We start from the raw sequence: 27668 nt of genomic DNA, 5'->3' as shown, positions 1-27668 counted from the left end.
AAGGCTGAGCTGTGTTTAAAATACACGTGTGGATTTACAAATTACCATTTAAGTATCAGAATCCCTAGTAGATACACCCAGTTATCTGTCAAGAACAGATCTTTGCTATTCCTCAGAGAGCTGAAGTTGACTTATGAAGGATGGGGTTTGTAGTTGAGAAGTACAATGTTTTAAGGAGGTAGGAAATACATAGAGAAAAAACCCTTTCTTGAGAATGAAGAGGTTTTTAAAGACTTTTTTTTTTTCCTTTGGTTAGTTGACAAAGGAGACCTATAACACTGAGCTTCTGTACTTTGCCTAAAAACTTAATCTGTCTTAATGCTATCTTCCTTTTTTTTGTGGTGGTTTTTTTTTTTCTTTTCCCCTCCCCACCCATTCCCCCTGGTATCTGGTGGTCAGTAAGCTTTTGACAGGCATATTAGAATTTTCTTCCTTTTTAGTAGCTCTGTAGTTTAGGTATTACTGTTTGTACACTCAGATTTTTATGGAGTTGCCCTTGCAAAAGTAATTCAATACTTTCTTGTCAGAGGACAACATTAGTTCTGTAACTTCATATAGGTAGATCAGTGAAATGCAAGTCTTCACTAATTATGCTTGCTCTGTGTTTCGCTGGGATGCAAAGGCACTGAGCCCCATCCTGAATTGCTCTTCAAAGTAGTTTAGAGTACCAGTCAAAATATCAGACTGATGTTTTCCTTGTATCTCTCCTAAATCATGCTCTCAGCTAAAAATCAGCTTACATGTCCTCAATACTAAAAGGTCTGTTATTTATTGCTACAATAAGTCTGCCCGTAAGCCTTGGGGGGTGCATATTAATAAGAAAAAAAAATTGCCTTTTAAGCAAGAATATAGACTAGGGTTTTTTAAGAAGTTTTTAGGTTCTGCTGTTTCTGAAGTCCTTAACTTATTAATACATTTTAAAGTGTATATCACTTGTCAAGGAAAAGTCTTCAGTGTAATGTTGCAATTATGGCATTCATTTCCGATTTGAATTTGATCTATAATTCAAAAGAACAGGATTGTTGTTTCTCTGCATTTGCATCTCATTGATGTTGGTCACTTGGTCTTTTTCCATGATTCTTGTTGGGAGGAAGATTGTACACAAATAGCAGCTTGTGGAGTAAACTTTCTGTTAAGAACTTTTCTTTCTCTTTCCATGTTTTGTTTCATAGCTTAGGAAATGTTGTTTACCTGCCTTAGTTTTGAACATTGGATTTAGAACAAAGCACAAATGCTACCTCAATAGATATCTCTGCATAGGAGATTCTGAGACTGTGTAGCTAATAGGTATTCATCCGTTTTTTTTAAAGCCGCTAAGAACAGTAGTTGGACACGATTGTTTCAGTTACTTTGGCATGATATTAATACACAATTCTAAGTTTTTATATGTTTTTGGTTGGTTTTTTTAGAAAAGCTTATTTTTAGAAAAATAATGCTGGTTGATGAGCAGCCAGAGTTTCTTTTTACACCTTACTTGCACTCATTTTAGTTGTTTCTTATAGAATCATAGAATAGTTTGGATTGGAAGAGAACTTTAAAGGTCATCTAGTCCAACCTCCCCTGCAATGAGCAGGGGACATCTTCAACTAGATGAGGTTGCTCAGAGCCCTGTCCAACCCAACCTTGAATGTTCCAGGGATGGAGCATCTACCTCTGGGCAACCTGGGCCAGTATTTCATCATCCCCATTATAAAAAATTTCTTCCTTATATCTAGTCTGAATCTTCCCTCTGGTAGTTTAAAACCATTACCCCTTGTCTTACCACAACAGGCCCTGCTAAAAAGTTTGTCCTCATCTTTCTTATAAGCCCCCTTTTAAGTACTGAAGGGCTGCAATAAAGTCTCCCTGGATCCTTCTCTTCTCCCGGCTGAACAACTACAACTCCCTCTGCCTTTCCTCATAGCAGAGATGTTCCATCCCTCTGATTTTTGTGGCCCTCCTCTGGACCCACTCCATGTCTTTCCTGTGCTGAGGCCTCCAAAGCTGGACACAGTACTCCAGATGGGGTCTCACAAGAATGGAGCAGAGGAGCAAAATCACCTCCCCTGACCTGCTGGCCATGCTTCTTTTGATGCAGTCCAGAATACGGTTGGCTTTCTGGGCTGCAAGCACACATTGTCGGCTCATGTCCAGCTTTTCAACCACCAGTATGCACAAGTCCTCCTTGGCTGTGCTGCTCTCAATCCCTTCATCTCCCAGCCTGTATTGATACTGGGGGTTGCCCCGACCCAGTTCAGGACCCTGCACTTGGCCTTGTTGAACCTCATGAGGTTCACAGAGGCCCACTTCTTGAGGTTGTCTAGGTCCCTCTGTGTGGCATAGTGTCTCTCAGGCATGTCAACTGCACCACTCAGCTTGGTGTCATCTGCAAACTTGCTGAGGGTGCACTCGATCCCACTGTCTATGTTATCAATGAAGATATTGAACAGTACTGGTCCCAATACGGACCACTGAGGGACACCACTTGTCACTGATCTCTATCTGGACATTGATCCATTGACCACCACCCTCTGGATGCGACCATCCAACCAGTTCCTCATCCACTGAATGGTCTACCCATCGAATCTGTACTTTTCCAATTTAGAGAGAAGGACATTGTGGGAGACCCTATCAAAGGCCTTACGGAAGTCCAGATAGATTACATCCATGCATCTTCCCTCATCCACTGATGCAGTCCTCCATCATAGAAGGCCACAAGGTTTGTCATGCAGGACTTGCCCTTGGTGAAGCCATGCTGATTGTCTCGAATCATGTCCCTGTCCTCCATCTGCCTTAGCATAGCTTCTGGGAGGATCTGTTCGATGATATTCCCAGGCACACAGGTGAGGCTTACAAGTCGGTAGTTTCCAGGGTCCTCCTTTCTACCCTTTCTAAAATGGATGCAATGTTCCCCTTTTTCCAGTCACTGGGGACTTCACCTGACTGCTGTGACTTTTCAAATGCCATGGAGAGTGGCTTGGCAACTACATCAGCCAATTCCCTCAGGGCTCTGCGACACATCTCATCAGGTCCCATAGATTTCTCTATGTTCAGGTTCCTCATGTGGTCATGAATCTGATCTTATTTTACAGTGGGAGGGACTTTGCTCCCCCTGTCCCTGTCTTGCGGTCCATCCGCTTGAGAGGTGTGGGGAGAGAGGTTGCTGGTGAAGACTGAGGCGAAAAAGTTGTTGAGTACCTACCTCAGCCTTCTCCTTGTCCATTGTTTTTAGTTTGCCAGTCTTGTTCATTAGGGGTGGTACACTTTCTTTAACCTTCCTTTTCTGGCTTACATACCTGTAGAAACCCTTCTTACTATTTTTTGTGCCCCTTGACAACTTCAGGACTAGCTGCACCTTGGCCTTCCTGACCCCACCCCTGCACAACTGGTCAGCATCCCTATATTCTTCCCAGGATACCTGTCCCTGCTTCCACTGCCTGTGCGTCTCTTTCTTGCCCTGTAGTTTGACCAGCAGATCTCGACTCATCCATGCTGTTCTCTTGTCTTACACTTTATGATATAGTATAGTACCCCCTGTCTTCTGGGAAGGCTCATGCACCTGTCCTAATGGTCTATATTCATCCACCCAACACTTAATTTTGTTGCTTAGGTTGATTAATGCTTTTTCAGAAGCTCCTGTTTCTTTAGGGTACTGATGTAATCTTGATCAATATCTTTCACCTATGGGGTTTATAAACAATCAGATCATACTGACCTAAAATTCAAGTTCATTCTAGTTACAAACACGATGATCTGTAGTGTCAAAGGATACTGAGGGCTTTGTCCTGTTGTCAGTGATAAAGGGATTGCTTGCTCTGGGAAGATTGTCAACTGAATTATGATTTACAGTTGTCTTAAATATGCGGGAGTTTCTCAGATTATTTTTTTTTTCCCCGCCAAGTAAACATGATCTATAAATGTGAATGCTGCATGACACAGGTATGTCTGTATTGCTCTTCTAAGTTTATTGTGATTAGTGGAAACGACCATTTGTTATCTTGTTAATGTATCTTAAGTACTGATGATAATGAATATAGTATTCAAGTTAACTTTAAACTTCTGGGTCATACTGTTTAACCTAATTGTTTGAATTTTATAGTTTGAACTCATTTGACTGTGTTTGATTACTGTTGTTCTTAAAGTGATTTTTAAAGTGGTTGTCACCTGCATTAAAAGTAAAGCAAAGTTGCTGTCACTCAACACAAATACTAAGATAGTGTATCTTCAGCTTTGATCTCTTTAGATTTTTTTTCTAGTTAATCTGGCCAAAATAATACTTTGCATCTTTTTTTTTTTTTATTTCTTCCGCAAGTGCAGATGTTGTCCTTGATACCTGGAAAGTTGTAAACAAGGGCTTGTGAGTCCTTCTGAAGGATTTCATTTTCTTTAGGGAGTCAGCTGGTGGGCAACCTGAACAACCTGGAACTCTGGCTTTGTAGCGTACGTAGGGATGGAAGATAACTTAGGATATAGAGATGTATGTTACTACGGACAGGTAGATTGGCATATAAACCTGAAGTGCATCTCGAAGCTTTGTGATAAGTCTTTCTTATGCCTTTTTTTCCATGGTTAAATGAGGTAGTTCCTCTTTTGCAGTGACTGTGGTGGTGGTGGTCATAACAGAACAGTAATGTCTGTCTGTCTCCTTACTTTAAAAGCCCCTGGGTAAAAGGCAAAAGCTAGTTAGAAATGAAGCCTGAAGGTAGGAATTGTGATATACTGCTATTTTAGTAGTGTTGTAGTTGTAAGTGTTTAGGATAATATGATTTTATATGCAAAGGTGCTATTATTACTGTAATACTAGACTGTGATACTGCTGCTCTGTAGTGTTTGGTGCTGGCTGAAGCATATATCTTTGTAGTGTGTATGTCGTGAGACTTGTACCCTTAAACGCTCCCGACCAGTTGGGCTTTTTAAGGTGTTTCAGGCACTTTTCAGTTTTGCCTCATTTGTCTTTTTATGTATTACCTTCTTGCAGATAGAGCAAAGAGTTAAGGTTTGGTAATGTAACAGCTTTTAGCAGAAGTCATTTAAAGCAGACAAGGTGGATTACACCTCAAGGTGCTAAAGGAAATATTCAGAGGGCTATAACTTGGGATACCTTCTGCATTTCTGACCTGTTCTCCCGCAGTTTTGGGCTTGAGTTTTGCAAACTTACTGATTCTGGCAGCTTTAGATGTATATTGAACACTCTTGTAACAGCCTTTTCTAGAGGCTTGGGGGTTGGACTAGATGACCTTTTAAAGGTCCCTTCCAACCCAGCAGATTCTATGATTTTCAGAAGGGGAACAGAATTGTTCAATTTTTTACTTTAAATTAAGACTAAACATTGAGAACCCTATTTATGATTTTTCTTTTAGAAGAAATAATTGAACAACAGCAAGTAGGCATTGAAAACTTGCTGGTCTGTCTTCTTTTACACTTGGTTGGTAGCATGTCACCTGAAGTCTGTAGTAGAATGGCAAACTACCAATTACATAACCCTACTGTTTTTTTCTCTACACTTTTGGGAGGGAGATTGCTTTTGTTTTGTTGAAGCAATTTAAAATTACTTTCTGTGATGTGTTGCAGTATTTTCATGGCATGAAATTCTAGTTTGGTAAATCAACTCCTAATGAATCTAATGCAGTGCAAACTGTGTACATGGAAGTTGATGGCAATGTACAAAGGCCCTATGGCTAAGCATTATAATTCTCTGTTTTAAGTCACGAGTTTTTGTAGTTCTGATTGTTGAAATACTTGGTGCCTTTTCAATATATTTAAAGATATAAATAGGTATTTCAGACATTGATTTGTCCCAAACTAGGTAAGAATTCTGATTTCACCTGCCATGAATTCATATAAATCAGTTTGTTTCTACTGTAAAACTTTAATTCTATGAATGAGATTGCAGTTGTGTTACCAATACGTGAATGTGTGTAAAAGTAAAGGAACAAAGTAAAAATTTGTTTATGTTTAAACACAAAAAACATGTTTATGTTTAGGAAGGTTAAATACCTTAATTTTTCACTCACTTCAGAAATTTCATAAAATGCATTTTTCCACAAATATCTTGGTTGAATGTGGTAACTTTCATCACAGCTGTCATTGGTAATGCCTACCTTCGTTCACCCTTTATCCGCAAAATGATACTATGCATCTTTCTCATGAGTTTAGTTGCTCTGTTGCTTGGTGTGTTGCTTTACCTTTTTTCTTTTTTCTTTTTTGAACTTTGCTTGTCAAAGAGAGTGCTATTGTGGAGGAAAAAATAGTAATTACTGTTTATATAATACAACTTTAGGGTCTTCTGATTTGGGAGTGTGTAATTTCTGTGTTTCCTCCCACCTTTCAAGGTGACTAATAAACTTATTTTCGGAACTTAGAATTATAGAACACTGAATAATTCAGCATAAAGCCTATTGCCTGAAAGGGATGCAGAACTTTGTCTGAAATTCCAGTAACTAATAAGATGAAATTAAGTGGTTATTGAGCACCTCTCCTTTGCATAAACTTAAGTATAACCTCAAAGCCTGTTTCTGCTTGGTCAGCTCTTCCTTTTGGGGGGAGGAAAAGTGACTGCATTTCTCTGATAATTTTAAAAAAGGGAATGGTGTCCCATAAGTATAAGAATTTCCATTTCTGCAAAGTATTTGTAACAACAGTATCACCATCTGCAATGGTGCTCCAATTTAAACACATCTTTCTCACTTCTAATTACTGAGAATTGGAAGTAGTCTACAGCAAAATTGCCAACTTTAAGTGCCTTGGGTAGTGTCACATGTAGTCACATCTAATTAAAAGGTATTATTATGGAAATTAGTTGTTGGACTGTATATCCTGAGGATCCTTTGTTACTGGAATATGAGTTTAATGATGTAAACTGTGAGGCTTAGAGGGCACTGCTGGAACCTACAATTAGGTTTTGGAGACCGATTTACACACAGCACAACTTGTTAATTCTCTAGATAAATGTGTCACGATTCCCAAGTAGAGCATGGAATTGAACAATTTTTACTCATCTCCTGGTGTTATTGAAACTGATGTCTTGTCACTGTTCTGAAAACCCCGTCTTAGTGAATAGGATGAAACAGATTATTCACTATCTCACTTAAGCATGCCTACTATTAGATTGTTCACGGGATCTGACTTCCTGAAAGAGTTTCTGTTAACAATCTTTCAATTACTGTTTAAAGGTTTTTATGACCGCTTAAAGGAGGAAACTACCAAACTGTACTGTGGGCCTTTAAATCATTGCAAATGGGCCTCTAATGATAACAGAGATTCCTATTTTAAAACCATGAAATTGTTAATTTGTCTATCTTTACAGCTTTCTCACTTATGTTGATAATTCTAAGCAATTTAAAATCCAATTATTTCCAAAATATGACAGTAATTAGATTAGTGTTTTTACATGAACAGGACATGTAGCATAAAATTCATTTTGAGGGCTATTATTTTATAGTTACTTGAAATGGAATTGAAACTACCCTATTAAGAATTTCTTTCAACTTGTGGCATAAGGAAAAGGGTTAATGTCTAAAACAATCTTAAATGGAAAGCAAATGTGACTTTAACGCGTGGTTTGTATTAGTAGGTATGAAAAGTATTGAGAAAGCAGAGGTGAAGCAAATAGCGCAAATTAATATAGCGCGAACGGGAGGATTTCTGTCCTATTAGGTGAAGAAAAAATAACGCTAATTAAACATGCTAGAAGAACAAAGTGCTCTTTCACTGAAGATCTAAAGTTAATGTTTGTATAAACAAGTACACAATTTAAAAACACTGAAAATGAGATCAGAAAGGACTTGGGGGGACAAAACCCAAAATATTTTTCACCTTGAGTATGTTTGACAAGGCATGGCTTTTGTCTCTCGTAACTGATAAGGTCTCTGCTTTGTTGTTGTGTGTTCTTGTACCTCCTGGCTGCTGATCCAGCCCGCTGTGTTGTCAACTCGGTGAGGAATGTCAGTAGAGTGGAGCAAAAGGGACATTAAATGGCTGACACTGAGGGATGGCAATAAATGAGATGGGAGCTAAATATATATGTTTGTGACATTCTAGCAGCTGGCTTAAGTCCTGCTGTTTGTTGCTTGGGTATACTAGCCTTAAAAAGGAAGAGAATGCATTGTAGCACGAGGAAGAAAAAAACAGCTGGTGGCTTATCAGTCAGCCCTAATGACAGAGAAGGTTAGAGTTTGGAAGGACAAACTTTGAAAGAGGGCTTTTATTAGTAACATAAAATCTTAATTTTATAACAATAGTTTTATAAAACTCATCTAAAGTTTTCCTTTGCAGTTTTCTGTGGCTTGTTCAATGCAAAAAAGAAATAAATACTTAATTTACTTTCAAAGAAAGTTATTTTTAAAAATAACTTATTTACTTTTGATTCAAGCCGTTTGTTAGATGATTTTACGTTAACATTCTTTTGATGTTTTCTCACTCCTTAATGGGACTCTTCGGAAACATTTTGATACTTGATTAAGTACCTTGCAGGTTAGTACTTAATTTAGAAAAAAAAAATTTATTTTTTTAAGCGTGAATGCTCTCAAATGGTATAAATTTTATATAACTTAATCTCCCCCTTTATTAGAGATTTAGAAAAGTATCATGTGGTTTAAGTGTTATTTTATATTTGATACATTTTAGAAGTGAAAGTTAATGTTTGGAAAAATCGGTGTTTAATTGCTTAAAAGGTTCATATTTGGTATGTAACTTGTAACTACATCTAGTTCTTTTACATGCAGTAAAGGCTGTTAGAATGTAAGCTTGAAATGAGTCCAGCACCTTAGTTGTAAGATTAATCCTGCTTGATGCTGTTTGCTGCTTCTTGTTGATTGAGGTTTCTACTGTATCTTCTCAAGAACTTGTTTAGTTCTTGAACCCGAACTTGATTGTTTCTCCTGGCTTACAGCTGTCAGTTGACCCAAAGAGAAGTGAAAAGCAAAACCTCCTTTATGGCTCCTCAACAGGTAATGAACAAGCCTTTTCATGTCTGTGTTGGTGGGGCACCCTAGAGGCAGTTCTCTGCTGGGCGTAGCAGGTGAGAAGGAGTGGACTCAGCCTTTCCCTAAAAGAAGTTGTGGGCTAAAGAGGGTGAATCTGTAGTCCAACCTAAAAGCCTTTAGTAGAAAGTACTTTGCCATTTTTTTTTTAATCTTAAATGTGGACAGGCTCCTTGGGCAGCAGCAGAGTCTGACCCGGTGGGAAGAGATCGGGAAATTCTGGTATGCCTTCTTCCTTAAAGTTTGTTGGAGTGTTTGTAGAAGGGAGGCGTAGCCCAGGAGCTTAGTGGCAGCTTTTAGAAGACTGCAACAATGATAGATGAGTCTCATTTGTCTTAATGTTTAGAGCTGGTTTTTTTCCCATGATAGGAGCAGCTTCTCCTTGTTACAATAGTACTATCAGAGTGGTTTCCTATCAATTTGAGATGGTCTTGCATTCATTTATTGGTTTTGTATGTGTTTATCTTTTCTACAGGGAGTACTAAAATAGGTATGCAAAAGTTCAGGTGGACCGTACGTAGCATGATGATGCACCAGATACGGTTTTCAGGCCTTAAGTAAAAGAGATTAGAGAGATTTGAGCTTCTTTCCTCAGGGAATTTGATTTATTGTGTTTAATCATATTTATATTTTTTTTGTGTACCTCTGTGTAGAGATTGATGGCTGTGGAGCTATATAGTCGTTTGAAAATCTTGTCTTGTGTTTAGTACATGATACCATTTATGAAGTGCTGGTTACCTTTTGAATTAGCACAGCAGCCCTTCGTGGTTCTCCATTTTGAATTCTGTAAGTTTTTTAGGTCAATGCAAATATTATATATGTGATACGTTATACAAAAATAGCAAAATTAATATCAGCAAAATTATAGCTAATTTAATAAACTTACCTTTATTGCTTTTATCTAACACAAGTGCTGATCGTTTATAATATTAGCTTTTTTACAAGTGATTATTTATTTCTGTACAGTAAAAAACAGAAGCACACAGCCTTTATAGTTTTGTGTTAGAGGTCAGTAATTTAAGTTATTCTTAAATTAATTCTCTCAGACTTTGTGGTCCATTTATCTGACTTCTGCTGCTTCTATTTAAAACAGATTAAGCAGTGCAACTTCTGCAGCGCGTTAAAGTTTCTTGACTCTTTGACAATACACTGTAAGGTCGTTATGGTGGCAGTACATCATTCATTTTCACAAAAAATTTAGATCTGCCTTTTGGTTTGTTTGGATTCCTTTCTAGCTTCCATCTGAAGGTTGCATTATCTAATGGCAAAATTATATGACGGAGGTGTAATCTTGCTACAGAAAAATGAAAAAGGAAAAAAAAATTCCTTATACAATCCTAGGACAGTAAAACTCCTTAGTAATCACTTAATTATTAACTAAATGGTAAATGTCTTGGCATAAATGTTTAAGTCGTGAGTTAACGTTTAGAAAACTGAATTGAATATTGGTTAGATCTGGTAATTTTTCAGATCTAGTAGATTAGGATAGAATGACCTTCAAAATAGCCAAAGAATTTGTGAACAAATGCTGTTAGCTCTTTAGCAGCTAATCTGGTAACACAGTGCCCTTGAGATTAAAGATACTGTGTTTGTGTTAACATATAAAAACTTCTTTTCCCCCATCTGTTAACATATAAAAACTTCTTTTCCCCCATCTTTTTTGGCTTTGATAAGACTTGTACTCATTGTGTTTAAAAAATCAGGTGGAATCTTCTGCCTAGATGAGCAGAAAATAAATTTTTCTGGGAAGACTGTGTTATATTTTGTTGCTGAAAGTGTGGATGAAAATTATGTTGGAACACTAGACAACAAGAGAAATTTATTTTGAATATTTTTATTTTTTGGATGTACACAAATTATGACATCCTGAATTCTTATGGCTGAATTTTGATAATGAGTTCTGACAGATACCTAGTTCAAACAGATAACAAAGGAAACTGTATGTTGGCTTCTCTGTCTAGTTGTAATGCAATCTGTTAACTAGGCTTGGCTACTGATGACGTTATGTCTTTAGTCGTGTGCATTAGGACTTCTGTGCTAAAACTTAAGTGTTATTTAGATAAATTTCTAGCTATCATGATAACATTCCATTAAAAAATTTGAACACGTGAATGAAACATCAAGTATTTAATGTGAATACTTGATAATTTACTCAGGTTCTCTTATAAGATGCAATTTAAGAATTTAGAGGAAAGAAGTTATATACTTCAGTGTGTTACTTTTTTTTTTTTTTTAATCTGTGCTCTAGGATTTCTTTTTTTCTTTAAAAAAGAAAGCTCTATTACCATTATTAAAATGACCTGGAAAGCTAGCCCGATTTCCTCCTCCCCGTGCCCCCCTTCCCCCCCGCCCTTCCTCTTTTATAGATCTGATCCATTGTATTTACATGGGGTTTCTAAAGCTGTTTGTCAGTTAAACAAGCTCTCAAAGCCTTCAGCGCAGAGGTTATTAGAGGTGAATAATGTGGATTTAAAGGATTTAGTAATTCATTCTAAATCCCAGCTATACTTTTAAATGCATTTTTATTTTTTGCCTTTTTTTTTAAAGGAGCACTTTAAGCATTAGGATGGAGTCTGCTGAGTAAAAACTGTATTTTATTGACATCACATGGATAATCTGGTTTGTCTAGTTTACAGCTGCAGTGATCAGAAAAAGATTCTTAGCTTTTTCAGTGATCACCGGTGGCTGATATTCTGCTCAGTCAGAAACAAATGTAACTAATCTGGTAATTGGCAAGTCAACTCCAGAAATAAAACTGACCCTGCAGAATTGTGGCATCTTTAAATGGAATAAATTGATATTTTTATTTTAAGATGGTTATGTTCTTTAATGTTGCGGTGCTCTCTTGGGGCTTTAACTGTACAGTACTGCTTCATGTAAACAATTTAATTTTTATTGTAGCAAGCAATATATTTATTAAAATTTATCACCCAATTAAAGCAACCTCAGTTTTCTATCTGAAATTATGTGGCATGCTGTTTATTTTGACATATTTTACACAATTTGAAGCAGTTTTTAATTTGTTAAATAATGTTATGGTGCTGGCGTATAGGTACTAGCAAAGAGAACTTCATAGTTGAGTGGGGCTCAGGGTTATCCTTTGGAAAATATAATGCTTGTGATTCTGGTAACTAATAAATAGAATTACATTTTTAAGTGAAAAGAAAAATCTAAACGCAAAAAAAATCTGATTGTTAGTATTAAAAATTTCTAAAGGTTCTTATTAATTGTACCACCTGTTTTAATGTTACTCGGAGAACTTCACTAGTAAAAAACAGTAATAAATGAGCAGTTCTTAAGGTAGACCAAACTGTTTATTATGGTAATCCATCCTTGAAATCATGAAAGCATGTATTGCTGATGTCCAAGAGGGAAGCCTGCGATTCTTAATCTCACAGGGAGAACGAGGTGTTACGGTTCATTACAGATTCTTTACTGTTTTATTATTAAAGCTTTACTGGAAAACACAGATAAACCTGTATCAACATTTCTTATTAAAAGACTGTGTGCAGTCTCTATATAGGCAAGGTCTGTTTACTAACAGGCCAACAAATGCTAAATATTACGCTCAGTTTTGGTCAGCCAACTGGCTTGCAGCACGTGCATGTTCATTCAAGAGATTTTAATTCTGAACATAATTTTATCTGTTCAGTGTGTAATTTGTACTGATGCTGTTTTACTGGCTTTCTAGATGAGGTGAGTTAGAGGTTAAACAGAATGGAGGAGGCCTGACTCACGCATGCTATGCAACATTAAAAACACCCAGTACTTAGAGATGAGATTTCAGGTGTTCTCCCCAGCTATGAATAGTGCTTACTAGTGGGCTTGGAAAACTTTCTGTAGATCTTTGTCCTTTTTGGAGGTCACATGGAATCTACACTGTTGTAATTGGCTTAAGAAGTTGTGCTTAAAAAAAAATTTAAAATAATCTAATTTAAAGGAACTTCAAATGTTACCAAAATAACTGCTACAATAACTGCATTATGTAATATCTAGGTTAAATGTAGCTCTGGGAAAGAGTACTAGATGTAGGTATTTGTATGGAGAGAACTTATTTTCTCTTTGTTACTAGCTGAGTTTTTCATTGTAACCTCTGAGACATGTAATACGCAGAACCTCTGCACTGATGTGTTATTTTCATATTCCTCTGGATGCTGGTATTTTTATATAATACGACAGACTTAAAACCACTGAATGTTAACTTTGTTCTGCTACTGCAAAAATACTATATCTTTTAGTAATATATTACAATTTTGTTCATATACTCTATTCTTTCATTAATAAATATTTTACTTACAGAAGTTTTTAACTAGACTAAGCTTGTCTTACTCCCACAATAATTGTCAGTTCTGGCCCGTGACAAGATGAGTTACTCTCTGGCTTTTATGTTGGAAAGTGATTATGGTGACTGAATTAGGAACCAAAAAAAAAAATAATCCACATAATCTGTGTTTAAAAAGTATACAGTGAACTAACTAAAGATGGAACCTGTCTTAGTGAATTATATATGCTCTGAAAATGATGCTTGGCCATTTATTAAACTAAAAAAAGAAAAATATTTTCATTATCTCCTTTTTTTCACCAGTGATAAAGATTTTGCTGTTTTCTTTGTGACAACTCAAATTTTAGAGAATTTGAACAACTTTAAGTACTTTTACCTCTAATGACCCTTTATTAAATGTCAGGGATTAAATTTCTCACACTTGAGGTAATCTTGAAGGTATTTCAAATGGTGTGTTAGAGGTTTTGGTTTTGTTTATCCGGCACAAAAGTACCTAATTGCAAATATGACAGATCCTAACTTTCTGAGGGTTGATATTCTGTATTTTGTTTTCCACTACCTTAATGATTTTTGTTTGTAAGTGATGAAGAGATTATTTCATGATAACTTATATGCGTAAATTACAGCACAGCATTTCTAATTTACTACTTAACTTCATCACTTAAATGCTTCAATAGTTCTCGTTTAGCTTTGATTATAGTATTAGAATGGCGTATGTCAGATACACCCAGCATATATAAGTGGATATATTTGACATAAGCAGATTATGCGTGTCATGCTGGTATTCACTACATATGTACTTTCGCATTTACTTGGTTATTTTGCTTAGAAAACATGCTGTATTAAGGGATGGAGGGAATGTTTCTCATGCATTGCTGTCTGCCGATTCTCTTTTATTACCAGTAGGTGTTTTTGGAAGAGCCTTCAGGAAACAACTTCACTGTTGTTACTAGCAGTCTTTAACAACTACCTAAAGTTAGTTTGTATGTAAAAATTAACTTCTATGTGTGGTTACTATTGTCTGTGTTCACTGTATTGACAATGATAATACCATCTGCTTTGTCAGCCTCCTCTCCCTGCAAAATCTCATCAGATAGTCTGTTTTTCTTAACTATGCAGAACACTTGCCAAATTCCACTGGAACATATTTAATCCTCAAAATACATGCTAATGCAGTTAATGAAAGATTTTGCAATTTCAAAATTATTTCATTCCTGGAACGTTATACTTTTCCCACTTTATTTCTTAAATGTGTACAAGTGGCTGTGTATGTCAACTTTTCATCTTTGTTTTTAGTTAATCTATGGTGTGGTTGCTGAGTAATCTGTATATATGATGCACTTGTTTTTATTTGGGTGTAGTTCTTACCACTGCTTTTTTTTCAACAAAATCTGTATAGCTGTTTTCTGTTGTGATGAGTGGTATTGAATCACTGGAAATATCTTTAATAAGGCATGAAATGTATCTGCCGTTTTCTGTTCATGGAAAAAGAGACCTTTTATTTCCTTAATCGCCACCTATCAAAAAATCTAGTGGTATCATCTTGTGTACTGGATGAGATAGTGGCAATTGTTCGAAGTATTTCATGAAAATATTTTGACTGAAAAAAATGGGGAGGGGAGTGTAAATGTGAACTGAAAGACTATGTCTTTTATCAATTCCTGCTGTTATCTTACTGTTGGTGGCAAATTTATTCATGGTCATTTTGAGTAAAGAGAAAAACCAACCAGTAGGTGCACATGTTAGTTCTCTTAAAAGTAGTCTATGAGTGTGTTTGTGTGTGTATATATACATGTATATAAGTATACATCAGTCCAGCTGCTCTTGTAAAAAAAAAAAAAAACCAAACAAAAAAAAACCAACAAAAAAATGCACAACAACAACCAACAACAAAAACAGACCACAAAAAACCAACAAACCAAACAAACCAAAAAACACACACAAAAAACCAACAGCAAAAATAACACAACAACTTTGTGACAAACTTGTCATTGTGAAAATGGGTATTTGGTTACGGTACATTAATTGAATAAATACTGGAAAATGTTACTGCTAGAAAGCATATTTGGAGTAAGATAGGGTAAATAGCCCATTTCAGTTATTTCTATTCTCCTATAAAATGTTTCAGATTAAGTTTCTGAGAAAGTAGTCTCAAAGCTACCTATCTATAATGTTATACTACAAAGTTTTTTCTTTATAAAACACTGAATTACCTAACTGAAAGTATACAATCTTACCTTCTTAAGTTTTAATATGCTATATTTTGTTTTACGGTACCTCAAGTGGTTTTATTCTTGTTTCAAGTTACAGGCTTTCAAAAAATCTAATCAGCCATATATATCTGAAGTTATTTATGATTATCTAAAACTCATCTTAAAGCAATTCAAGCTGTTTCTAATAAATGCAGAAATATTTTATAGAAAAAATAAATTTATTACCAGTATCACAAAACAATGTTCCTTTAAAAAGAAAACAATAAAAAACAACTGCAAATTTGCTAATTTTGGTAGGTCAGTGAAAGCTTTTGTTGGGTTCAGAACCTTGACTTCTGAGTCTTTATGATGTGTTTTGTCAGCATGGTACTATTCTTTATCTTCTACAGTAGTATTTCCAATTTAAGTTTGTATATAAGTATGTTTCAGTTAAATGCATTATCTGCTTTTCTTCATCAAAACCATGCATGGAAATTAGTACTCAAATTTAATTGTAACTTTAAGAAATTTATCTATATTTAGGAGTAACATTAATCTTGCTTACAGAGAGTACTCACATGTAACAAACAACATCATGAGTGTCATACACGTTCATCATGCTTTGGTTTGAATGCCTTTCTCTTCTTGCTGCAGTTTTTTTGTGTCTCTTCATTATTTCCACAGTTAGCACTTGTAACTGCGTCAGGTTAAGTTATCTCCCAAATGGTCTTGGAATAGGACTATTATGATCTGAAGGCACAGAAAGTTCACTCCAGAATGTCTAAACTGAATGTCAGCGTTGCAGTTTAGGATAAAATTACCAGATGTTCTCCATTATAACACCCAGTTTTCAGTTGCTTCTTAACCTTGACGTATTTTAACCACTGAACCATCCAGAGTATTGGTCTTCAGCTGCTTTTTATTTGGTGAGAAAAAGCATGTGAAAATGAAGTGAGCAGGAAATGCTGCTCTCCATACTTTTTAAAAGCAAACTAAACCACCAGGACATTTTGAACCACGTTTTTGGGATGCGTTAGTTCATTTGATGTTTTAGTATAAAATCCGGGAGGTGATCTGGGTTTGAGAAGGGTGAATATCAGGTACTTTTCTGTCTTCGTGAAAATCTGCTTACAGCCTGCAGAGTTACATCTAATACTTAACTGAGTTGTAAAATAAAATACTGTACTTGGAAAAAATATCAATAAGGGAAGGGCTAAGCTGTTTTCTAACTGATGTAAAAGTCTGAAGTTTTTGTGACTTGTTACAGTTTAAAAAAAAATTTATAGAATTCATATATGTAAAGGCAGTCTCAAAATGGAGAACATGCTTTCATTTATGGCATAACTATACTAAAGTGGATTTCTACAGGCAGTAAAGAATTAAATAACATCATCAAGAGTGGACATTTATGGTTACAAGTACTCAGTTGTAGTAATTGCAGTGTTTATTTTAAGGAATTCACAGAACTTATGTGACTTTTTTTCTAAGTTGGAGATCAAAAGGTGAGACCAAATGCCAGATTACTAGAAATGTAGACACATTGCAAAGCATTTATTGTGGATTATTGGTAAAGAAAAGGCTCTTTTTGTGTGTATTTAGAATTTTTGCTCAATTTAAATGTTTATTACTATATCTTAAAGTATTCTTAGTTAAAGTCAACATGAAGCACACAGCATCTTTTGGTTTTGGTATGAAGAACTACTGAGATTTTCCTTAAAATAATGTTTAGGTTGCATATAAAACATTTATACTCAGATATGCATTGTATCCAAGGAATATGTAAGCTTTCTAAGGTGCTTTTTTTTTTATTTCCTTAGGTTGAACTGGACTTTAAGAATAGCTTGTTTTGGCTTTTTTCCAGTGATAAGTAACTATGCAAATTCAATGTATAGAAAATCATTGGAACATTTTTTAATAAGATGGTAGAATAAATTAGTTTTTAATTGAGCAAAATAATTGTTTAACCAAATGGATATGCTTATGTTCTTTTTTGCTAGATTTGGATATTTTAATCAAATAAGGTTTTTTCAAATTCTTCTGCACCAATGAAGGAAATAATTTTTTTTTTTCATCAGATAAATTAGAACTTGCCATATCTTACTTCCAGGTTTCAAAGGAAAACACAAAATACAAAAGACACAATAACAGTATGAAATTTAGTACTACTGCACTCCCTCAAGTTCCTCAGATTTTAGCTTGCATGGAAAATTTCTTAAACACTGCATTTCCCATAGGCTGTAAAAATCAGACACTTCTTTGCAACCTTTTATTAATCAGCAGCTTTGAGTCTTCAGCATAGTTTTATTTTCCTTTACTACTACTGTTCTGGGTGTAGGGGCTGGTGAGGCATAGAAGGACTGTAGAAGCACCTGGTCTGCTTGTGAAACAGTTGTTCTATGCATAGAGAATGCAAGCTGGTTTTATCAGTGACTTTCTGATGCAGTAGAGTTGTTAGGTAGAATAGCAGATAGAAATTTTGTTAGCTCTGGGGAGCATCAGTTGCTGCAGAGTAATCATTAATATCCCAGAATAGGCGCAAACAATGGGATTTAGAGCAACTTTTTTCCCCTAATATGTTTGTTTCTGCTTGAACACCTTCAGTAACAAAGATCCTCATGTACAGAATCTCTCAATGTATGCTGTCTGTCTCCTTTTCTTAAGAGTGTGTATTTCGGGCGTTTCTCAAGGAAAGGCAACAAATGTCTTACTGCAGGATCTTGCTTGTGTTTTTTGTACATGCTGGAAACTTAAGGCTTGTAAGGTTAGCAGACTAAGGGAATGGGAGTGACAATGCAGAGAAACAGGCAGAGAGGGAGAGCAACATGGTGTAACAGGTTGGAACTTCAGGAAAAGAATAAAAAGAAAATCAAAACCCAAACAACTTCAGCACCTGAGCTTTGCTAGATACTCCAATTCTTGGCTTTTTATGAATATTGTTAGTGTTATATACTTTCTGGTTCCCTCCATTGTTCCTCAAATGTGAAGGATTCTAGGTGGCGCATAGGATGCTTTTGTGTTTATTCATGTCACAAACACATTCGTCTGGAGGTTGTTTCTTGAGTTCTGATTTTGAGTTTGTGTAGGAAGATTTGCGACCTCAAAACCTTAGTTCAGCTCTTCAAAAACAACCCAGGAAAATAATTGTGAAATACAGCAAGTGAAAATGTTTGACATATAAAAATACATTGAGTATAGAGATGCATTAATGTTGTGGAAGGAGAGACTAACTTGATGAAGGAAAATCAAGTATTTGATTGCTTTCTCTGTACTGTTGCTGAAGATGCAGTTAATCTTAGCATGGGTCATTTCTACTTAATTTTTAACATATTCTCTATTTCCAACGTGTGTGAGGTTGGATACATTCAAAGTAATATGGTCTTAAATTGGTGAAACTGGTTTGTGAACCACTGCTGTTTATTTTCTAGCAATTCACTGGGGGTAAGGTGAATCCTAGAGGATTAGACAAGTGCAGAATGAGAAAAGCTGTAAGAAATTATAGGTATATATTCCTAGCTTTGTCTCTGCACAAGTGTTAAAACAAGCAGTCTTCCTGAGCACAGGTGTGTTATTTGTAGGGAAACATAAGGTGATGAAGAAGAGTATGCTTGGGAGAGAGTATGGGATAAAGAGCATGAGAAATATTGAGTTCAATGTGACAAACAATGGTCTTATGAATTTGTGGGATGTATCTGGTTCCAGTAGTTCTGTTTGATGGTCTAACTGGCCTGGCAGGTAAGAGGAGCAGTACCTTGTGATACAACTGGATTCTGATAACACTTTTGAGACTGTCCAACTAGAAAGCTTAGTCTACACTGTGTTCCTGAGTTGTGGTCTGCTGGTCACTACTCTACCTAGTCCCTTCACAAGAGTCAGAATTGCTTTTTCCTTTAGAGTTCTCAGCAAGGACTTTGAGATGGTAGTCTGAGGGAACTGAATACTGACAGTGATCCATCGGTACAAAAGCTTGGGAATCATTTATTAAAGCAGTAATTGGCTTAACCTCTGGTAATTGGTTACTGATGACTTAATCAGTAAGTCAGACCCCACTCAGGTGGGGTCCTGCAGAGTCCTCCAGCAGCTTGAATCTCTAACACATTCAGGAGTAACTTGGTGAGATAGAAAGTATGCTTAGAAAACAATTAAGTGATACCAAATGCTTTTAAAGATGGAATTAAAATTCACAACTCTCTTGAAATTAGTGTGCCTGAAGTCAACAATGTGGAATTCATTACAAAACGTAGAGGATTTGTTGTTATAGGGGGTATAAAATTGCGTATGCAATTGAATACAAAACTGGGGAAAACTAGCAAAACAGAAGTAATGGAGAAGAGTATGGACGGTCAACAAATGTTGAACCAAACATTAAAACGGAATTTTTTGGGAATGGAAAGAAGCTGGGATGCATTAATAGGAATGCGGCTTGTAAGATATAATTGTTCTGAATAACTTAACCTTGTTGAGATCCCAGTTGAAGTATTGTCTTGTCCAGGCATCCTGCTTTAAGAAATTAACAAATTGGAGGGCCCAAGAGAGGTAACAAGAAGGATCAGAGTTTCAGAAAGAATACCTATCCAAAAAGGTTCAAGGTTCTAATGCACACAGTGTGGGAAGAAAAGATGGGGTTGAGCTACATTGGAACAATTTATGAAGGCTCTTTATAAGGAGAATATTCTGGGCGTAGCTGGAAAAGAAACTGGCTTAATGTTTTAAGTCAGCAATTTTTCAACTGGAAGCCAGAATTCTAAATAGTTTTCAGACAACATTAATAAAGTTGAAAGCTTGAGAGTAATACAAATTCCGGGGTTTTTTTGTTAGTATCATAAATTGTTCTATTTAAATTTTTTATCCAAATTATCTTACCTTAGAATTCGATTATTCTTTTAATCATGATTCAAGCTAATAAAATATTAGAGGCTGCTGGTTTTTTGGGGGAGATAAAGAATGCAGTGATAGTCACCTTGTGTGTTGGTGAGAAGAGTGGTTTACAGTCAGGTTTGCAATATTATTTTAGCTTTACCAGTGGAATGGGATAGATATCTAAAGGTTTAGTGTGCAGGAGTGTGGTTGTGGAGAAAGGCAAGCGAGATGCTGTTTATGTAAGATAGTGGTATGATTTTGGTATTAAGCGTGAAATGTGTAACAAATGCAGGATTTTGATAATATTTCAAGTCTGAACTTTATCACTTGTAACTGGTTCATTGCTTTATTAGGTCTTAGTGAATCTTCCTTAATTTCCTATGATTCACAGTTTGTGTATGCGTTCACAAGTACCTTTAATCTGTATTTTTTTCCCCTGACAGTTGATTCAGACTTCAAAATATGTCTTAGTTTTTTGAGCTTGGAATATTAAATAATTTTGGGAGTGCATCTTCCCGATGAACAGTTTAGCCATTGTGAAACATAGTTTGTTTTGCTTTGGTGGTTTTTTTTTTTTAAGAACTTTAATTTGCTTCTGTTCATGTTTCTGCTCACTCCTAAATCATTTCTGGTCTTTGCAGTTTTATAAGAATTTCAAATATGTTGAGTTGTAGTACTCAAACCCAATTTTAATTAGCTGAGGAAATGAAAGCTGACTTCTTTATAATTCCATTGAATAGCTTTGTTTACCAGGATCTAAAATACCCAGACTTCTGTCCTTACTGAAGAGTTTCTGTTCTTAGTATCTTCTTTAAATTCAATCTTTGGTCTGAAATTTCTAGGTTTATGTATCCTTTGAGCCTGGCAATTCATCTTTGCGCTGTAGTTGTCACAGAGTACTGCTGTATGTTCTTAATTGCTACCCTTACTTAGTGCTTTTTTTATTTATGTCATAATTTCCAGAATGTGTGATTGAAAATAATGAAAGAGGAAAAACCCTGGAAAATAACTAGGAAATAATGTTATGTATGGCTAAATGGCGGTATTACTGTGTTAAGTGTAGGCAGGGGGTAGTCTGCTGATACTGAAGTTAGCCAATTAAACATAAAATACTTGCTCTATTTGTATGCACAACTGAAGAAAGGATACAACTTTAAGAAACAGCATGTGCTTTTGTCATGTGTCTGTGTATACATATATATATACACACATACATACACACATTTTATATATATATATTTATTTTTTTATATATATATAAAAATATATGTGGCAAATACAATGTTTTCCAGAAATGTTGCCCATGAAACCTAAAGTGAGTATGTAACAAGCCTCAGTTGTTTTTTTGTTGGTGGTGTTTTTTTTGTTTTTTTGGGGTTTATTTTGGGGTTTTGTTTGTTTGTTTTTGTTTTTTTTTTCCCCTGAAGGAAATACTATGGCGTGGGTAGATAAAGAAGAGTTCCTGTAGATGTGGGTGGCTAGTCAGCAGCGTGCTGTCCAGATCGAGCCCACCAGAACAGCATGGAAGGGTGAAAAAGAATGTTTTCTGTGGGCTCCTTAGCTGTAGGCAGGGAGCAAATGAATAGTGGAGGCCTTTCCTGAAGGCTCAGTGCCTACAGACCTACATCTGGCACCCCATCAGTCCCACCACATGGAAGTTGTGTGCATGTCTGGTCATGCAGCCAGAACCTGTGCCTTTCTGTGATGTGACTCGCGTTGTTGGCCTACTAATGAGCGTGTCTGGTCATGTTAGTGGTGAGAGAGGGTGGTTCGTAGTTTCTGTAAGAGCACTTAAAGAGGAGGAAATTAGGACTACCGCTGCCCTAGAATACCGGATGTTAAACTTAAAAACCTATTTTCTCCTGAAACCTGTATCCCCCAAAGTAGGGGTCGCATAGGCATCTAATGTATGAAAATAGTGCTTATCTCATTCTTTAACTTCAGGTATTCAATATAGTGTTCTGAAAATACTTGATGATATTTTAAAGACAGAAATACATCTTGTTAAATTTTAAATTAATCTTGTTTACTTGATTTTATAGAAATAATGTTGGGTTTTTCTTTTCCAGTTTAACTTTGTTGGAAGAATCCTTGGGCCCAGGGGACTAACAGCTAAACAGCTTGAGGCAGAAACAGGATGCAAGATAATGGTCCGAGGGAAGGGCTCAATGAGGGACAAAAAGAAGGTAAGCTCTTGAAAGGTAGTGTAGTTTCAGATGCGTAGTTTTATTTTCTAACAGGGGGTAAGCTCATGTCTCTCTTATTTGTTGTGTTCTTACTATATGCTTTTTTGTTATCTAGTGTTTTTACAGACTTGGTAAATAACACAACCTGCCCTAAAGAAGTTAAATGTGCATGCTCCATGATGGTCAAGTGGGGAGTCTAACTAGCAATTACAGTAATAACTAACTTCTAATTGTGTCATGTTTCACAAGGTAAAGGTAAAAATTGAAGTTAAATATATTTTTCTAAGGAAGAGCTGTTAACCTTAAAGGTATTCTTAAAAACTTTCTCGTATTGAAATACCAAAGTAGTGATTTGTGCAAGTAGTGTGGATTGGAAAAAATGTTTAATGTGAACATTAAACATTCATATGGCAGGGAATTCTCTCTGAGTGAACCAAGAAGCACTGTGTTTCTGGATTTGTTTTGTGTTTCGGTGGAGTGGCTGTTCCTTGCCCTGTCCTGTAAACGTACGTGCTCTGCCTGTATATATAGGGGAAACTGCACTATTCAGGACAGAGCCATCCCAAATATCAAGTTGCTCTGGTGGTAACTGCTGGAACTAATTTATTTTTGAAGGTTTACTTTCTAGCTATTTCCCTCCACATCTGGTTGCTACTGCTGAAGATACACCAGCATCTCCACAACAGTTTTGAAATGTGTACTTAAGAGTACTCTTTTCCAATTTGTTGCCATAAGTATTATTTCTTTTGGTTCTTTAGTTAGAAAACCCCCTCTTTTCCTTATCAGATCAGCCACATAATACATTCTATTGATACATATGGAGCAACTAACAGTTAAAATAGTGTTTGCCCAGTTAAAAATCTCAGCCTTCCCAGAGTTTATGCCTCTGTCGCTTTCAAACTTCATTTGATACCTCTTGTTTTCATAGTCTGCTGTAATTCTGTCACCACCCTTTCTCTTATTCTACCTATAGCTCTTTTGGATGTTTAGATTGCCAGTTTTTGAGCTAAGATCTATTATAACCTAGAGAGTTTTTTGTTGTCTAGGTTCTGTAGAAATAAAAAGGTGATATTGTCTTAAATGCTTGATTTATGAAGGTTTCTTTTTTTAAAACATTATAGTTTATGTCCTGAATTCTTTCTGTCTCTTGGCTTGAGGTACATTTAACATATAAATGGGCCCTACTGTTAGGGAGTTTTAAACTGTAAATTGATAAATAGAATTTGTAGAGTTGATATTTTTGGACAGGATTTTGAAATACAGTTTTTCTATAACTGGGGGGTGGTAGGAAACATTAAAATTTCTGAGTATTACAATTTCAGCATGCTTCACCTGATGTACCAAATTGTGTGGGTGTAGATGCTATACTTTGAAACGAAGTGTATCGTTGCCAGTATGCGAACAAACTTAATTACATAGCGATGTTTGTGACTGTGAGAAACAAGTTCCGGTCCGAATGAAATAGGCTCAGGCAGAATCCTCTGTGAAGCACATTTTTATTCATGTTCTTGCAAGAGCGGGTGACCTAGCAAGTAGGCACGCTTTCAGTTCTTGAAACACACCTTTTTATTCCCTAATCCCGGCCGAATTTTTCCCTCCCCTGTTTCCCATTGGTTGGGTACTCCAGGGTTCACAGTCTGTCCTAGGTGCCTAAAATTCTTCCTGCATGTCCTGCCTCTGTTTACTTCTCTTTATGCTACACCTAAAGAGATTATCTGACTAGTTTATTTCCTTCCTTTTTGGTAACAAAAAAATTGCTTAATGTCATTGGCCCTGGTTAAATGTTTGACCACCCTTCTAGACACTAATCCAGTAGGAATCAGTTTGTCCTTGTGTCTGTGTGATAAGAGATGTTCTACAAGGCTTTGCTGGAGCCTCTTTGTCTTAGTCATTCCCTTATCATGTCACCTCTGATGGAAACGGCTTTTCTCCTCTGCAAAAGCAATACCTGCCTTTCTTACATGACTATTAACATAGTAGTCAGATTTTTGTGTATTCTGTCATATTATTTTAAAAAAATTGCCTGGGGCAGGAGATTTAATGAAAATATTGCCTCCCTTTAAGAGTTTTCAAACTTCACCTAGTTGTTAGAAGAGAAGACTATTTGATCTACTCTTGAAAGCTACCTTAAAAAAAAGAGTGAGTTCTTAAAAGTTCATTCAGCCTTTTTCCCATTTAAAAGACACTGTGTTTTTAGCAATAATACAGTTCTTCATTTATGGGCAGAATTTAAGTTTATTGCTGCTTCCTCTTTCTTTTAGGAATGGTAATTCTAGTTTGGGGTAGTTCATCAGAACTTCGGTTATGTAACTTTTTTTCTGAATAGAAATATTAGTTCTGGTTCATTTATGTTCATAGATACCATAAGCTAAAACATTTAGGCATCTATTCTTCAGAAAGCTTATAAGTATAGATTGAGACCCCAAGCTTAATGGTCCAGAAATAACCTCTCACTGTTAGTAGCGAACGTATGTATATTTAAGATAGTCATTAACAATGATGCTTTGATACAGCCTTTAAAGTTTTGCAGATTGGCTTTGCTGTGTGAAAAGCATGCTTAGTTGTGTTAACAATAGCTATACTTGCAAGCAGCTACATTAGTGTAAAAAGAAAGAAAAAAACGTGCATCTGAGGCCTCAATTTTTCTTCTGAAGAGACCCATTTCCCTGTAAACAAACTGATCCAGGCAGTGCTTTAATGCCCATTACCTTTTCTAAGTTGTCTGTTGTCTGATGTTTTTGGAGCACAGAGCACTTGACCATTGATGATTTCATGAGATAATACTACAGTTAGTGTTGAACATTAAATAGTTTCATATATTTGAATGGTATAATAGTATAATATATTTGAATACCAGATAGTATAATATTGGTTGTAAACCAGTGTTGAGTGCCAAATAATTTTCTTGATAAAACCTATTTTCATGCCATCCATTCCTAATATTTCTATAGCTCTTTTGCTCTCTTGAGGTGATTGGTATTAGTCAGTAGTTTATCTTTTTCAGGTTGGCCTTTTCTGTTGCTATACCATTGTTGCTGCAGTAGGAAGAATTTAATAAACATTTATTGTGATGCAGTTTGTGATTCATCCCAATAAGATGTTTCTTTTAAATATTAAGATTTGGAAGCTGTATTCAAGACATGATGATTACAGACTAAAGTAAGAAGGAGTGACATTTATCAGTTTGGGAGGAAGGACACTTCCTGCTATTGGCTCTTGCCTCTTTTCCTGATCAATTATACTTACAGATGAATTCCATAGACTTGCAGTACAAGGTGACCAGCTTCCTTGGCAGTCAGTGCCTTTTAATGATAACCACCTTTTATTTTCTCAAGGGGGTTCTCTCTTCACAGGTTCTATTTCAAAATGCTAGTGCACTTCAAAGTGTAAAATACAGAAGTAATAGTATTCTCTCATGGAAGGTTAGGTTACACTAATTGTTTTTTAAACCCCATTCCTTTTATCTGGAGTCAACATTATTTAGAAAAGTGAGTATTCAAGATTTTTCCAGTTTTTGACTGAATTGCTTTGAAATTTGGAGGATATAAGAAATGCAGGTTAACTTGTATGTATATTTTGTAAGTATACTTCATATCTGCAAACCTGATTGGCCAGTGCTAGTTATAAAAGAAACCTTATTGGATGTAGGAAGGAATTAATTACTATACCAATCTGTCAACCTGTAATGTGACAGCTGCATGGTACTAAATACCATCTCCTAGAGCAAACTAACTGTCTACTTTTCTCTTCCTACCTTGCTAGTTGTTGTAGAATCCAAGAGAACATACAAAGACTGGCACGCTGGAAAATAAACCATCCTGATTTGCTCTGTAGAAAATGTTACTCTCCTGTGTGAGCCTATGAACAGAAGTAATGAATTAGAAATCTTTGTCATATGGCCAAATGACTTGAAGTAGCATCAAATCTTGAAACTTGATGACAAATTTCCCCCAGAAAGCAAGGGAAATCCTCAAATCATTTGTATCTGAGGCTCAGCTGGTAATCAGAACATCTCTCTAGGCAGCTTTAGACAAATTTAAAATCAAAACCTTAATTACTGAGAATATTGTGATTAGAGCCTGGAGGTACTTGAAGGAGATTATTGGGGAGGGGAGAGGGGTTACAGACATTCATCAAAAGCTAATTAATGTGTAACTTTAATAAGACCAAGGCATTTTTTGCTTTGTCTGAATGCACCTCTCATTAGGTAGTGAGGAAAACTAGCAATTTTCACACTAATCAAAGAATACTGCTTAATAAAAGGGATTACTGTCCAATGATGGATAAGCAAAACATTGTTTTTTGTCATCTCCCTTGTCTTACGTGAATTCCATAAAACAGACATAGACACACCCATAGGGAGTCAGTCAGCTCTGTGCTCTTGAACATGCTGACTGTCATTATGTCACTTAGAGGCGCAGGCAGCCTTACTGCATCAGGCTGCTGGCTTGTGGCAGTCTTGGTCATCTACATTGTTTTTTTCCCACTTCTTCCTGCTTTTAATCAAGAATCTCCTCTAGAATAGTGTGTGAGGAGAGGGCATCATGAGGAGGCATCTCATTATGATACACTTTTTTTTTTTCTTACAATTGGTTATTTCAAAGAGGAAGACAGGCAGCTATGCAATTGTAAATTTGAAGAACTCTGCCTTCAGCCACTGCAACAGCTTGAAATCTGTTGCGCTTTGCTTTGCATTAGATTGTTTGAACTGATTTGTGGTTCCTGACCTACAGTTTACTTTTTCCTACATCACTGTTCATCTTGCAAGCAGAAATTATATAAGGTTTCATGAAAGACAGGCTCTCGGTTAGTACCAGTCTTTCTCTTTGGCTGGTGCAGAGTTGTCATGGTAAATAGATAATTCCATTTCTTTGGATTCTCCAGTTTTGTTTTGCTTTTTTATGGTAAGGCTATAAGGGAATTAAAAAATTATCCTTGTTACCTACACAAAGCTTGAGGAAAAGATTAAGGTGAAAAAATGTAACTGTCTCGTGATACATTTACATGCTGTATAGAATTAAAGTAATATATATTTGTAATATTTTAATACCTCTTCATCTCTGAAATACCATCAGATACACTTTGATTTCCAATGGAAAGTCTTAGCTTATAAAGTGAAGTTACTGACATTAAATAACACGTACTTTGCAGTGCGTCGTCTTAAACAAGCCCTGTTATTGCTACCCTGATT

At 36.0% G+C, this 27668-nt stretch overlaps 1 protein-coding gene across 14 annotated transcripts in view; it reads left to right on the top strand.

The window, feature by feature from the left end:
• QKI (QKI, KH domain containing RNA binding) overlaps window positions 1-27668 on the top strand; it is a 161774-nt gene that overhangs the window by 45348 nt on the left and 88758 nt on the right. For all 14 annotated transcript variants that reach the window (XR_012586171.1, XR_012586173.1, XR_012586172.1 and 11 more), the window contains exon 3: window positions 22361-22477. Coding sequence is in view for 9 of the 14 variants with exons in the window: in XM_074580281.1 (XP_074436382.1) it covers window positions 22361-22477 (117 nt within the window). In the remaining 5 variants the exon portion in view is untranslated. The remainder of the gene's footprint in view (window positions 1-22360; window positions 22478-27668) is intronic.

The sequence above is a fragment of the Larus michahellis genome, chromosome 3 (assembly GCF_964199755.1).
Source record: "Larus michahellis chromosome 3, bLarMic1.1, whole genome shotgun sequence".
NCBI classification, from domain to species: Eukaryota; Metazoa; Chordata; class Aves; order Charadriiformes; family Laridae; genus Larus; species Larus michahellis.
This window is presented reverse-complemented; position numbering and strand designations above follow the sequence as displayed.